This window comes from Dasypus novemcinctus, chromosome 18 (assembly GCF_030445035.2).
Source record: "Dasypus novemcinctus isolate mDasNov1 chromosome 18, mDasNov1.1.hap2, whole genome shotgun sequence".
Classification (NCBI taxonomy): domain Eukaryota; kingdom Metazoa; phylum Chordata; class Mammalia; order Cingulata; family Dasypodidae; genus Dasypus; species Dasypus novemcinctus.
Genome location: NC_080690.1, coordinates 17487983 through 17504183, shown reverse-complemented (window position 1 = coordinate 17504183; position 16201 = coordinate 17487983). Strand labels below are relative to the sequence as shown.

The 16201-nt window shown below is 41.8% G+C and overlaps 1 protein-coding gene across 2 annotated transcripts in view; it reads right to left on the bottom strand.

The window, feature by feature from the left end:
- The window catches only part of IST1 (IST1 factor associated with ESCRT-III), a 42897-nt gene that overhangs the window by 22964 nt on the left and 3732 nt on the right, over positions 1-16201 (bottom strand). For both annotated transcript variants that reach the window (XM_004456716.5, XM_004456718.5), the window contains exons 2-4: positions 1885-1987; positions 940-1120; positions 413-500 (exon numbers count right to left, since the gene is read on the bottom strand). In XM_004456716.5, coding sequence (XP_004456773.1) covers positions 413-500; positions 940-1120; positions 1885-1972 — 357 coding nt within the window. In that variant the 5' untranslated portion in view covers positions 1973-1987. The remainder of the gene's footprint in view (positions 1-412; positions 501-939; positions 1121-1884; positions 1988-16201) is intronic.

Genomic DNA, 16201 nt, shown 5'->3' with positions numbered 1-16201 from the left:
GGCTGGTGTCAGTTTTGTTCACCATTGTACTCTAGTACCCAACAACCATATTTGTGGAATGAATGAGTGAAGCAAAACATGTCACCTTCTAAACTGTTATTTCAACTTTATTGGTTTATAACTGTATAAAATTTTTCTATTTATATGTACTAAAGTAATTAGAAGAAAAAAGAAAAGATGAAACTGGGGGTACACAAAATTTTGTTCCTTAAAAAATAATTCAAATTTGTAAAACACTGTTCTCTCTGAAATAAGGACTGAAAAGGAGAAGGAAACAAATATATAAAACTTGTTTCAAAGGCAGCATGAGAACAGTACAAAGTACCTGGTCAAAACAGCCTGAGTGACCTATATTAAACAACCTTTCTAATAATATGAAAAACCAGACATCACTGAAACTGGCTGTACTCACTATTTTCAACTCAGCTACTTCTGACTGGAGTCGAGGAGCAGCCCAGATGAGAGTAGACACAGATTCAGCCAGACCGGAATCTAGCTCCCTAATTAAGGGAAAAAATAAAGTAAAATTTAACATTCTTTAAAATAAATAAAACTCTAGGCTTTTGTATAGTGTATTTAATAGTCTCCAGAGCTCTTTCATCAATTTCATTGGATTCTCAAAACTCTTAGGTTTCCAGTCATTATCCTCATTATATTTTATTAATACTTTTGAGGAAACTCACACTCACAAACACTAAATTCATGATGAGCCCCAGGCCACAAAGTTAGAAAATGATTGCACCAACACTTAAACTTAGTCTCCTCTTGATTTCAGACTTTGTATTTTCTTTTCATTGAGACTAGACCACCTGGCAACTGGTAGAGAAAAGGACATGTAAAGTAGCCCTTAGTGTTACCCCCTACACGTAGAATGAAACCAACATTACTCCATTCCCAAATTCCAGAGGTGATTTAGGGCTCCAAATTAAAGTATCTTACTTCATAGACTGGATGAGGCCAAACCGAGCCAGCAGCAGGTCACAGTACAGCTCCAGGATCTCCATGGCCTCCACAAGGTAGTCTTCCCGGATAATATGCTCCACTCGAATGCGAGCTCGCTCATCCTTCCCAGCAGCCAGATAGTCAGCAATCTCCTTCCTTGCTTTCTGGGCCAGTTCCGCTAAGGCACAAATCCTACCCCAGTCACATAGAAGAAGTACACACCCAGCCCCTGGGCAGACATCCACCCCAACAGAGAAGCAAAACATTTCTGCTAAATTCTAGCTCACTCTCCCTTAGCAAATCTAGATCCAGTAAGTTTAGTATTTGCTGCTTTGTCCAGGTGAGAATACTGTTTGTGTATCTAGAAATTTCCAACTCGAGGCACAGTATCATTTTCAGCATTTTCAGGACACTGGAATTGTCCTGCATGACACTACAATGACACATACAGGCTAGTATATAGTTTGTCATAACCTACAAAATTATGCAAGACAAAGGGTAAACTATGATGTAAACTACAGTACACAGTTAGTACCCATGCTTCAAAATATGTGTTCATCAATTGTAAAAAATGTACCACACTAATGAAGGACGTTGTTAATGTGGGAAAATATGGGAGGGGGAAGGGTGGGGCATAGAGGAACCCCCTAGATTTTTTATGTAACGTTTATGTAATCTAAAGCTTCTTTAAAAATAAAAGTTTTACATTAAAAAAAAAAAATCACAAATTCCAGTCACCAAGTACATACCTTTCCCTGCAACAAAGTGATTCAGTCTTACCAATCACAAAAATACTATTCTCCAGGGCAGAAATGCATCCATAGCTTAAAGGATCTAGGATCACCAAGACTTTATAGTACTGATATTAAGATCCTGTATTGGAAGGCTAGCATCCAGTGATGCATTTTGGCAAAGAGATAAGGCAAATCATGCGCTACTCACTTTTTTTTTTTTCCAAAAGTTTAAGACGATTTATGACTAATCTCAAATTGACTCGTAAACGCTCAGCTTTAAATCCAGAGCCCAGCATGCTGTGCTGTTCCTCCTAGAAAAAAATAAGAATCACAATCACTCAAAACCAAAATTAGTTCAGAAACTAACACCATTTGGAAGGTGGGTCAATAGAATACACAAACCAGAGTGATTTTCCAGTACAGGAAAATGATACAATCTGATTCATAATTTTAAAACAACATTCTGGCTATTATGTGGTGAATTGATTGGGGGAAAAAATAACGGAAGCAGGAAGAACAATGAGAAGACTGTTACTGTAGTCCAGACAGAAATGTATCAGCTTCAACTGGGGTGGTAAGCACTGGCAGCAGTAAAAGTACTGGATTTCAGACCTACTTTGAAGGCAAGGCTGAAAGAATTTGGTGATAGATGAAATAGATATGTACTGGTATAGGAGTGGGGTGATAAAGATAAAGAAGCAAATGGGCCCTCTGCTTCTTCCAAAAACCTAAACCAGAGTAGTGAAAGGAAAAGATGACCAAATCCAAAACTAAATTCAAAAATTCTTATCTTCTTAATTCTTAAAATCTTGCTACTAAGTCTCAGTCTTTGGGAAAAAACTAATGCCCATGGTCACAGAAATATTATTAAGTAACATCTACTCACATAAAAAGAGATATACTAAGGGAAGTAAGGTCCAAGGGGAGGGGGGGGAAACTTCTATAAAATTCTACAATTGAAAATATGGAAAACACAAGTAAGAAAACCTGACAATTGCAATACTGTTTGGCAAGGACTATAATTCTAGAATGGTTCTCAGCCAGGGGTGATTTTGCCCTCCCAGGGTACTACAGTCATGTCTGAAGGCATTTTGAGTTTCAAGGATTCTGTTAAAGATCCTACAAAGGACCACCCCCTCATAGCAAAGAATTATCCAGCCCAAAGTGTCAACAGTGCCGAAACTGAGAAACCCTGTCCTAGAGAAAAGATACCACCAGCCAAGGAAGATGTTATAGAAGGCTATTCAGGAGAAGACAAAGCCTAAACTGAGTCCTAAAGGACAAATAGGATATTTGTAGGGTAAAGCGGAGGTGTGACTATCCCAGGCAGAAGGAATAGTGTGTGTACAAAAATCCAGGTACCAGAGAGAATGAAAAGCTTTCCGACAATCTTAAGTTCAATACAGTTGAAACATCATTAATTGCACTTTATGCCATAACATGCCTTTAGTAATCATAAATTCAAAACTTCAACCCAAAATCATTTATTAAGATGTCAGATGCTGTAACAGATTCTGGTGCTAGCGAGATCCTGACAGTACCCTTGTTCTCCGGGTGTTCATAACCAGAGATTGAATAGGAGGTGGGAAAACAGCCAGAAACACAGTAACTACTATCAGTTACTATACCAGGCACTTGTCCAAGATCAGCCAGCAGCTAATTGGTAGATCTAAAAATAAAATCTTTTTATTTTATTTTTAAGTGAATTCAAAACCAAACTAAGCAATCTTCATCACTACACTACTATATTGCTTTAGGGTCTATAAATTTTAATATAATATTCTATTCTTAACCCCTTTCAACAGTATTTACTGAATGTCTACTAGCTGTGACAGGCAATGGAATTACGCAGATAAGGAAAAGCCGACAGGTTACTGCTCTAAAAGAATCTATAGTCTAGGGAAGCAGACGTGGCTCAACTGATAGAGCGTCCGTCTACCATACAGAGGGCCCAGGGTTTGATCCCCAGAACCTCCTGACTCATGTGGTGAGCTGGCCCACGCACAGTGCAGCTGCACACAAAGAGTGCACTCAAGGAGAACTGCCCTGCGTGGAAAAGAAAAAGCACAGCCTGCCCAGGAGAGGCGCCACACACATGGAGAGATGACACAACAAAAAAAGAGACGCAGTTTCCCAGTGCCGCTGGATAATGCAAGCGGACACAGAAGAACACTCAGCAAATGTCTTCTTCTCCCACTCCTCCCCCAGCCCTGCTGTTTTTGCTGTCTGTGTCTATTTGCTGTGTGATCTTCTGTATCTATTTCTTTTTTGTTTTCTCTCTTTCTCCACTAGGTTTCACTGGGGACCTCTGATGTGGAGAGAGGTTCCCTGTCAGCTGCGCCGCCTCAGTTCCTGGTTTCTACTGTGCTTCACCTTGACTCTCCCCTTCATCTCTCTTTTGTTGTGTCATCATCTTGCTGCATGACTCACTTGTGTGGGCACTAGCTCACTGTTCAGGCACTTGGCTCACCACACGGACACTGGTTCACCATAGAGGCACAGTTTTCTCCTCTTCTTTTTCACCAGGAGGCCCCAAGGATCAAACCCAGGTCCTCCCATATGGTAGGCGGAAGCCCTATCACTTGAGCCACATCTGCTTTCCATTTAAATATCTTCAAGAGGCTTATAACATGTACACTTTGAGCTAGCAATTTCCCTCCTAGATATATAACCTGAAGTAATCAGAGCTTTATGCACACACATTTACATAAAGACACTTATTACCATATAACAAAATTTTATGAGAATTTCACCTCAGGGAAAAAAGACTGGAAGTAACTGAAGGCAGGAAAGCCTCACAGAAAAAAACAATGGGGGCAGGGCAGTTAAACTGAACTGCTGTAAGATAGGACGAATCTCAGAACTGAAAAGTATAAGGAGAACAGGACACGGAGTGAAGGAGAGAATTTAAATAAATCAAAGGAGCGGGAGATTAAAGTTCACACAAAAACAGAACAGATCAAGATTCCCAAAGAAACAACAGAGGAAAAGAAACTCTCTCCTGGACGTGAATCAACTGCAAAAAGTGCAATCTCAAAAATTAGGGAAGCAGACTTGGCCCAATGGATAGGACATCCACCTAACACATGGGAGGTCCGTGGTTCAAACCCCAGGCCTCCTTGACCCATGTTGAGCTGGCCCATGCACAGTGCTGATGCGCGCAAGAGGTGCCGTGCCACGCAGGGGTGTCCCCCACGTATGGGAGCCGGGAGCCCCACGCACAAGGAGTGCGCCCCATAAGGAGAGCCACCCAGCACGAAAGAAACTGCAGCCTGCCCAAGAATGGCGCCACATACACGGAGAGCTGACACAAGATGACACAACAAAAAGAGACACAAATTCCTGGCGCCACTGGTAAGGATAGAAGCGGTCACAGAAGAACACACAGCGAATGGACACAGAGCACAGACAACTGGGAGGTGAGGAGGAGAGAAATAATCTTTTTTAAAAAAAAATTATACTGCATATCCAGGGACAGAATCAGATGAAGACAAGCTGAGAAAATCTGAACAGGTAAAAACTGGGCTTTTGAAAGATCTAGAATAAGTCAGGGAGGGGATGTGGTTCAAGCGGTTGAGCTCCCGCCTCCTACAAGGAAGGTCCCAGGTTCAGTTCTCAGTGCCTCCTGAAAAAACAAAAACTGAACAGTAAGCAAAACAAATGAAAAAACTAACTCAGGTAAATCGATGTGGCTCGTGGCCAAGCGCCGGCTTCCCACCTATGAGGTCCTGGGTTCAATCCCCAGTCCCAGTAACCCGCGAAAAAAAAAAGTTTAGAATTAGACAGACCAAGCATCAGAGAAGAGCCTTAACACAAAGCCAATCAAAATTAAACCCTAGACAAGCGGGAGAAACCAATATTCAGTTACTCCATAAAGATAATCAGATGTCTACACATCAGCAAAAATTACAAGCCATATTAAGAAACAGGAAGATAAGGCTCAATCAAGGGAACAGATTAAAACTTCAGAGGAGATTCAGAACTAATAAAAGATGTTCAAACAAATTTCCTAAATCAATTCAAAGAGATGAAAGGAAATATGCATAAAGATAAAAGATATTAAGAGGACAATGTGTGAGAATAAAGAATTTGAAAGTACAAAAAAAAACATAATAAAAATTATGGAGATGAAAGACATATTAGTAGACATTAAAAATACACTAAAGATGGGAAACGGACTTGGCCCAGTGGTTAGGGCGTCCGTCTACCACATGGGAGGTCCGAGGTTCAAACCCCGGGCCTCCTTGACCCGTGTGGAGCAGGCCCATGCGCAGTGCTGATGTGCGCAAGGAGTGCCGCCCCACGCAGGGGTGTCCCCCGCGTAGGGGAGCCCCACGCGCAAGGAGTGCACCCCGTAAGGAGAGCCGCCCAGCGCGAAAGTGCAGCCTGCCCAGGAATGGCACCGCCCACACTTCCGTCCCGCTGACGACAACAGAAGCGGACAAACAAGACGCAACAAATAGACACAACCGGGGGAGGGGGGAAATTAAATAAATAAATAAATCTATTAAAAAAATAAAAATACACTAAAGGCATACAACAGCAGATCTGAACAGGGAGAAAAAATAACCAATGAGGGAAACGGACTTTGGCCCAGTGGTTAGGGCGTCCGTCTACCACATGGGAGGTCCGCGGTTCAAGCCCCGGGCCTCCTTGACCCGTGTGGAGCTGGCCCATGCGCAGTGCTGATGAGCGCAAGGAGTGCCGTGCCACACAAGGGTGTCCCCCGGTGTCCCCCGCGTGGGGGAGCCCCACGTGCAAGGAGTGCACCCATAAGGAGAGCCGCCCAGCGGGAAGGAGGGAGCAGCCTGCCCAGGAATGGCGCCGCCCACACTTCCCGTGCCGCTGACTGACAACAGAAGCGGACAAAGAAACAAGACGCAGCAAAAAGACACAGAAAACAGACAACCGGGGGAGGGGAGGGGAGGGGAATTAAATAAATAAAAATAAATCTTTAAAAAAAAATAAAATAAAAAATAACCAATGAGCCAGAAGACAGGTTAATTGAAATAACCATGTGAAGAAAAGATAGAGAAAACAGAAAAAAATTGAGCAGTGTCTCAGGGATTTGAATGATAGCATGAAGCACACAAACATACAATTCATAGGGATCCCAGAAGAAGAGAAGGCAAAAGGGGTAGAAAGAATATTTGAAGAAATAATTGTTGAAAATTCCCCAACTCTTAGGAAAGACATAAATATACATGTCCAAGAAGCATAACAGGGAAGCGGATTTCGCTCAATGGATAGAGCATCTGCCTACCACATGGGGACCATGGTTCAAACCCAGGGCCTCCTGACCCACGTGGTGAGCTGGCCCACGCGCAGTGCTGATGCACGCAAGCAGTGCCCTGCCACACAGGGGTGTCCCCCGTGGAGGGGAGCCCCATGCACAAGGAGTGCGCCCCTCAGGATAGTCGCCCCACAAAAAAAAAGCACAGCCTGCCCAGGAGTGGCGCTGCACACATGGAGAGCTGATGAAGCAATGAAGAGAGACACAGATTTCCAGTGCTTCTGACAAAAATACAAGCGGACACAGAAGAACACACGGCAAATGGACACAGAGAGCAGACAACTGGGGCGGGGGGGGAGGTGGGAAGGGGAGAGAAATAAATAAATAAATAAATCTTAAAAAAAAAAAAACTCATCAAAACTCTCCCAACATTACAAGGTGGTAAGAATATGGAGATGTAGGGGGAAAATACAATTTTTGTTTTTTTGGGGTTTTTTTTGTTTTTTTATTTTTCTCCCCTTCCCACTCCCCCCCAGTTGTCTGCTCTCTGTGCCCATTCGCTCTGTGTTCTTCTGTGACCACTTCTATCCTTATCAGCGGCACCAGGAATCTGTGTTCTTTTTGTTGCGTCATCTTGTTGTGTCAGCTCTCCGTGTGTGCGGCACCATTCCTGGGCAGGCTGCACTTTCTTTCGCACTGGGCAGCTCTCCTTGCACGTGGGCCTCCCCTACAAGGGGGACAACCCTGCGTGGCAGGGCACTCCTTGTGTACATCACCACTGCACATGGGCCAGCTCCACACAGGTCAAGGAGGCCCGGGGTTTGAACCGCAGACCTCCCATGTGGTAGGTGGACACCCTATCCACTGGGCCAAGTCCGCTTCCTGGAAAATACAAGTAATGTACCTTATGGACCATAGTTAACAACAATACTGTAATATTATTGCATCAATGTCAAAGAAGGTACTGTGGTAATAATAGGGGGATGACTTCTGGGAAGATGGCTGATTAGAGAGACGCAGGACTCACTTCTCTCCCAGAAAGAGCTAGAGAACAGGTAGAAATAGTCTGGGTTTAGGAGACCAGGGGAAGGCTGGACACTACCCAGAAAAGAGGCACAGGAAAAAAATCTTGTTGGGAAAAATGTGAGTAAAAGCTGCAGCTATGGCTGCTAGCACCCTTCCTCCCACCCTCGGAGCAGACACTTTGAATTCTCCAGTATCTGGCTGGAAGTTATGGATGGAGGAGGCTGCAGGGGCCCACCTCCCCAGGAAAAAGGAGAGAGAGGGACACAGCCTAAAGCCGATTCAGCTTTGGCCAAAAATCTGGTCTGCTGAGTCCCAGGTGGGGTCACACCATTGTTTACCCTGAAAGCCAGCACCAGACTAAAGAGATCCGACCATCTCAATCACCCTCCCTAATAACCAGGACTGGTTGTTCAGGAAACAGAGTGGGGAGAAATTATTTCCTACCTGAGAAAAGGGAGGGGGCTGCTGACAAATGTTGGAGAACAGCCTCTAAGAAAGTTGGATTTGCAAGGCTTTGAATAGCCTTTTTGGTAAGACCCTCTGCCACATTTTTGTGGTCAGTGTTGCAGCCAACAGTCTGATCGGGTTTTGAATTGACAGGGCTGCTGAAGAGCACATGTGCTGGCAGACCAAAAAAGTGCACGTGAGGAAACTAAAAGTAAATAAGCAACTGGCCTTTTCAGACCTTTATAGCCTCTCTCCTCAAAGCCCTTGGAAGCAAGTCTGCAACCTATTACAGGGTCCATGGCCTGGATTTAAGCAACAAAGACAATTCTAAAGACATAAGAACAGGCTGAACCAAGAATCAAAGGACAGATATGGCTCAAGCAATAGAGCTCCCACCTACCACATGGGAGGTCCCAAGTTCAGTTCCCAGGGTCTCCTGGAGAAGGTATGCCGGCACTACAACAGGGACAGTAAGCTAACGCAACATGACACAACAAAGAGACACAAAGCGGAATGACAATGACACACAACAAACCAGGGAGCTGAGGTGGTTCAAACAATTGAGTGCCTCTCTTCCACATGGGAGGTCCCAGGTTCATTTCCTGGTACCTCAAGAAGACAAGCAGGGAAGCAGATGTGGCTCAAGTGACTGGGCTCCTACCATATAGGAGATCCAGGGTTTGATTCCCAGGGCCTCCTGGTGAAGGCAAGCTGGTTTGCGCAGTGAGCTGGCCCACACAGAGTGCTGGTCCACACAGAATGCTGACCTGCGCATCACGCTGGCCCGTGCAAGAGTGCTGGCCTGCCCAGACAGCTGGTGCAGCAAGATGATGCAACAAAAGGAGATGCAGCAGACCAGGTGCGAAAGAGAGTGAGTCTCCCTGGTCTGCTGAACTTGAGACCACTCCGGAAGGTCCCAGGATCAGTTCCCAGTACCGCCTAAAGAGAAGATAAGCAGACACAGTTGAACACACAGCAAATGACATAAGATAGCAGACAGTGAGCACAAAAATAATGGGGGAGGGAGGATAAATAAATCTTTTTTTTTTTAAAAAAAGACAAGCAGACAGAGAGAAAAGACAGTGAGTGCACACAATGTGGTGGGTAATAAACAAATAAAATTTTTTAAAAAAGGATGGAGTAGCAGATGTGGCTCAAAGAGCTGAGTGCCTGCTTCCCACAAGGGAGAGCCTCAGTCTACTCCTAGGTGCCTCCAAAAACTATAACAAAACACAACAAGCAAACAAATGAAAAAACCAACTCAGGGGAGCCAATGTAGCTCAGTGGTTAAGTGCCAGCTTCCCATGTAAGAGATCCCAGGTTCAATCCCCAGACCTAGTGCCTCAAAAAATAAAAATAAAAAATAAAAGGATGGCAGCAGCACACAGCCTCCTGCCACTACATCCCTACAAAAGAGATAAATTGAGCATCAGAGTAAATTCATAATCAGATGCCTAGACATCAGCAAAAAATTACAAGCCATACTAAGAAAATGGAAGAAATGACACAAGCAAAAGAATACATCAAGGCCACAGATGAGACACAGGATTTGAGACAACTAATCAGCAAGGTTCATACAAATCTCCTAAATCTAATCAATGCATTGAAAGGCAATATGCCTAAAGAGATAAAGGACATCAAGCAAAAACTGAGAGTGGATAAGGAATTTAAAAACCTGAACAGAAAAATAACAGAGCTTAAGGGAATGAAAGACACAATAGGTGAGATCAAAAATCACATTAGGGGAAGCAGATCTGGCCCAACGGATAGGGCATCCACCTACCACACAGGAGGTCCAAGATTCAAACCCCGGGCCTCCTGACCTGTGCGATGAGCTGATCCACGCGCAGTGCTGATGCGTGCAAGGAGTGCCGTACCGCGCAGGGGTATCCCCGTGTAGGGGAGCCCCATGCGCAAGGAGTACGCCTCGAAAGGAGAGCCGCCCCATGCAAAAGAAGTGCAACCTGCCCAGGGATGGCACCGCACACACAGAGAGCTGATGCAACAAGATGACGCAACAAAACGAGACTCAGATTCCGGGTGCCACTGACAAGAATACAAGCGGACACAGAACACACAGCAAATGGACAGAGAGAGCAGACAAATGGGGGGGGCAGGGAAGGGGAGAGAAATAAATAAAAAATAAAATAATTTTTTTTAAAAAAGTCACATTAGGGGAAGCAAATGTGGCTCAAGCAACTGAGCTCTGCCTACCACGTGGGAGGTCCCTGGTTCAGTTCCTGGTGCCTCCTAAAAGAGACAGTGATGGGCAGGTGCAGCAAGCTGGACACAAGAAGAAAAGCATAATGAGAGACACAACAATGCACGGAGCAGAGGTTCCTAGTACCTCCTAAAGATGATGAGAAAGACAGTGAGCTGATGCAACAGGCAGGTGCAGCAAGCTGACGCATCAAGAGACACAAGAAGAAAAACACAATGAAAGACATAACAAAGCAGGGAACAGAGGTGGCTCAGGCAATTAGGTGCCTCCCTCCCACATCAGAGGTCCCAGGTTTAGTTCCCAGTGCCTCCTAAAGAAACAAGACAAACAGACACAGCAAGTGCAAATGATGAAGGGGTGGGGAGAAATAAATAAAATAAATCTTAAAATACAAAACCCACATTAGACAATTATTTATTAAGCAGTGTTACTGAGATATATTCACATATCATACAATCTATCCAAAGTGTAAAATCAATGGTCATTAGTATAATCATAATGTTGTGCTTTCATGACCACATAAAATTTTAAAACAATTTCATTACTCCAAAAAGAAAAACTCCACACCACTTAGTAGTCCTTCCCCAGCCCTACATAACCACTAGTCTAATTTCATAAATTGATTTATATTTACATTTTAATTAGTGGAATCATACAATATGTAGTATTTTGTGTTGTGTTTCTTTGACAATGTTTTTGGAGTGTCTCTTACATTAACATCTTGTAGTATTAAACATATATTTGTTTGGCTTCAAAGAGACATTCTTACATATGCAATTTTACCCATACACATATTTCACATGCAGTTTTACTATGCAATACAGTCCCATGTTACATTTTTAGCTTTCCTTTTAGTAATACATATGACCTTAGACTTTCCTTTAAACTACTTTCATACCCACATAATAGTACATGCTAGTTACTAACATCAAGTTGGGCTTTTATCTTTCTATTCATTTTCAAATATTAACACACATCCTTTTTACCAATTCCACACAAGTTAAACCTCAGCTTTTGATTCTCTAACCTCATTCTATTCTGGTGACCCATACTGAAGTTATTAACCCCATGTCACTACACAATATATTTAGTTCACAGTAGTGCAATCATACAGTATTTGCCCTTTTGTGTCTGGCTTGCTTCACTCAAGACTCCAGGCTCATCCATGTTGTCATAGCTTTACAACTTCATTTTTTTAAATAGTTGTGTAATATTCCATTGTGTGAATATACCACAGTTTGTTTATCCATATATCAGTTGATGGACACCTGGATCCATCACCCAGGTTGATGGATGAATTTGCAGGAAGCATTAAATGAGCCTTAAAGCACAAAAGAGGGAAGCAGACTTGGCCCAATGGATAGGGTGTCCGCCTACCACATGACCTGTGTGGAGCTGGCCCATGCGCAGTGCTGATGCATGCAAGGAGTGCCGTGCCATGCAGGGGTGTCCCCCGCGTAGGGGAGCCCCATGTGCAAGGAGTGCACCCTGTAAAGAGAGCCGCCCAGCATGAAAGCCTGCCCAAGAATGGCGCCGGGCACACAGAGAGCTGACACAAGATGACTCAAGAACAAAAAAAAAGAAACAGAGATTCCCAGTGTTACTGATAAGGATAGAAGCGGTCACAGAAGAACATGCAGCGAATGGACACAGAGAGCAGACAATTTGGGGGCGGGGGGGCGGGAAGGGGAGAGAAATAAATAAAAAAAATAAAAATAAAAAGCACAAAAGAAAAAGGAGAAAGAGGTTCAGAGGACAGTGTAGAAGACAATACTAGGAGAAATGATAACCAAAAGAGTAAAACAAACTAAAGTAAGATATGACATATCAAAGCCAAAGAATAAAATGGTGGAAGTAAATAATGCATTCATAGTAGTATCACTGAATGTGAATGGATTAAACTCCCCAATCAAAAGATATAGGCTAACAGAATGGATAAATAAGCATGAGCCATCCATATGCTGCCTACAAGAGACTCAGCTTAGATCCAGTGATACAAATCAGCTGAAAATGCAAGGTTGGAAAAAGATACTCCAAGCAAACAATAATCAAAAAAGATCTGGGGTAGCTAAACTAATATTGGAAAAAATAGTTTAAATGAATAAAAAAAAAAAGACATAAGAGCTATAAAAAGCCATTATACACTAATAAAGGTACAATCCACCAGGAAGAAATAACAGTCATAAATATCTATGCACCTAACCAGGGTGCCCCAAAATACATGAGACAAACTCTGGCAAAACTGAATGGAAAAATAAACATCTCTACAATAATACTGGAGATTTCAACACACTACTATATCATTGGAACTAATCAGAAGATCAATAAGGAAACAGAAAACTTGAACAATATGATAAACGAGTTAGATGTAACAGACATATACAGAACTCTCCATCTCAAACACAGTGGGTTATACATTCTTTTCAGGTACCCATGGATCTTTCTCTAGGATAGAACACACATTGGGTCACAAAGCAGGTATCAAATAATACAAAAGATTGAAATTATAAAAAGCACCCTCTCAGATCATAATGGAATAAAACTAGAAATGAAGAATAGATGGAAAGGGAGAAATGCACAAATGTGTGGAGGCTAAACAACACACTCCTAAACAATTAGTGGGTCAGAGAAGAAATTTTAAGAGAAGAAATATATTGAGATGAATGAAAAGAAGAACACAACTTGTCAAAGCTTATGGGATACAGCAAAAACAGTGCTTGAGAGGGTAATTTATAGCCCTGAACACCTATATTTTAGCTGCTAAGTGGGAAGAAGAGATATGATGTGGGGGCATTTTCAGGACTTGGGAGTTGTTCTGGGTGGTACTGCAGGGACAGTTACTGGATATTGCATGTCCTCCAATGACCCACTGGGTGGACTGGGGGAGAGTGTAAACTATAATGTGGACCACTGACCATGTGGTGCAGCAGTGCTCAGAGATGTAGTCACCAAGTGCAGTGAATGTCCCATGAAGATGGAGGAGGTTGTTGTTATGGGAGAAGTGGGGTAAGGGGGCTGGGGGATATATGGGGACCTCATTTTTTTAATGTAACATTAAAAAAATAAAGACAAAAAAAAGAGCTAAAATCAAAGGCCTAACAGAACACCTGGAGGAACTATAAAGAGAACAGCAAACCAACCCTAATGCAAGCAGAAGAAATAATAAAGACTGAAGCAGAAATAAATGAAATTAAAAAAAGAAAAAAACAATAGAAAAAATCAATAAACCCAAAACCTGGATCTTTGGAAGAACAATAAAACTGACAAACTTATAGTTAGACTAACAAAGAAAAAGAGAGAAAAGATGCAAATAAAATCTGGAATGAAAGGGGGGAAGTTACAACTGATCCCACAGAATTAAAAGGATCCTAAGAGGTATTATGAGAAACTGTATGTCAACAAATTAGACAACCTGGATGAAATGGACAAATTCCTAGAAATACACAATTTACACTGACTCTACAAGAAATACAGGAAATCAACAAATCAACCACATTTACAGATATTGAATCAGTCATGAAAAATCTCCTTAAGGGGGGTGGGGGTATAAGGGGACCTCATATTTTTTTAATGTAATATTAAAAAAATAAAGACAAAAAAAAATTTTTTTAAACAAATAAAAAAGTAATGAAAATATTTTTTTTAATCTCCTAACAAGAAATAAAATAAATCTTAAAAAAAAAAAAAAAACATCTCCTAACAAAGAAAAGTCCAGGACCAGATGGCTTCACAGGTGAACTCTACCAAGTATTTCGAGAAGAATTAACACCAATCCTGCTTAAATGCTTCCAAAAATTTGAAGAGGGAAAATTACCCTATACATTTTATGAGGTCAACATCACCCTAATACCAAAGCCAGATAATGATACTACAAGAAAATAAAATTACAGATCAATCTCTCTAATGGAACATTGATGCAAAAATTCTCAACAAAATACTTGCAAATAGAATCCAATGCATATCAAAAGAATTATATACCATGACCAAGTGGGATTTATTCCTGGTATGCAAGGGTGGTTCAACACAAGAAAATCTATTAGCATAATACACATTAACAAATTGAAGTTTAAAAAAAAAAAAAAAACGGGAGCAGATGTAGCTCAGTGGCTGAGCTCCGGCTTCCCATGTACAAGGTCCTGGGTTCAATCCCCAGTGCCACCTAAAAATTAAAAAAAATAAAAATAAAAAACATGATCATCTCCATCTATACAAAAAAGGCCTTTGACAAAATTCAGCATAATGTCTTGATAAAATCACTTTGAAAGATATGACTAGAAAGAAAACTCTTCAACATGATAAAAGGGATATATGAAAAAATTACAGTCAACATTGTACTAAATGACAAAAAGTTGACAGCTTTCCCTCTGAGATCGGGAACAAGACAAGGATGCCCACTGTCACCACTGTTATTCAACATTTTGCTAGAAGTTCTAGCTAGAGCAATTAACAAGAAAAAAATTAAATAACAGGCATCCAAATAGGAAAAGAAGTAAAACTCTTGTTATTTGCCAGTGACTTTGATCCTATATTTAGAAAATTCTTCAATGTTTATAACAAAGCTACTTGAGCTAAAAAACGAGTTCAGCAAAGTGGTAAGATTCAAGATCAACATGCAAAAATCAACAATGCTTCTGTACAATAGTAATAAGATGAGGAAATCAGGGAAAATTTCCATTTACGGTAGCAACAAAAACAAATATCTAGGAATTAATTTAATCAGGAATGTAAAGGATCGTGTTCAAAAAACTACAAAACAGGGAAGTGAATTTGGCTCAACTGATAGCGCATTCGCCTACCACATGGGAGGTCCAGAGTTCAAACCCAGGGCCTCCTGACCCACATGCAGTGCTGATGTGCACAAGGAGTGCCCTGCCATGCTGGGCTGTCCCCCATGTAGGGGAGCCCCACACGCAAGGAGTGCACCCCGTTAAGGAGAGCCGCCTAGCACGAAAAAAGCACAGCCTGCCCAGGAGTGGCACCACACACGGAGAGCTGACGCAGCAAGATGACACAACAAAAAGTGACACAGATTCCTGGTGCCACTGACAAGAATACAAGCAGACACAGAAGAACACACGGCGAATGGACACAGAGAGCAGACAACGGGGGGTGGAAGGGAAGAGAAATAAATAATAAAAATGAATCTTAAAAAAAAAACAAAACTACAAAACAGTGCTAAAAGAAATCAAAGACCTAAATAAATGGAAGGACATTCCATGTTTCATGGATTAGAGCACCAAACATCATAAAGACGTGAATTCTACCCAAACTGATCTACAGATTCAACACAATCCCAATCAAAATTCCAACAGTCTACTGGAGAGAAAAAGAAGTCAATTACCAAATTTATTTGGAAGGGAAAGGGTCTTAAACAACCAAAAACATCCTAATAAAGAAGAGCAAAGTTGGAGGACTCACAATTCTTGACCTTGACATGTATTATAAAACTACAGTGGTCAAAACAGCATAGTATTGTCATAAAGATAGACACTGATCAATGAAATCAAACTGAAAGTTCAGAAATAGACCCATACCTATATGGTCAACTGATTTCTTTTTAACAAATCAATTTTACTGATACATATTAGTAAAGCAAAA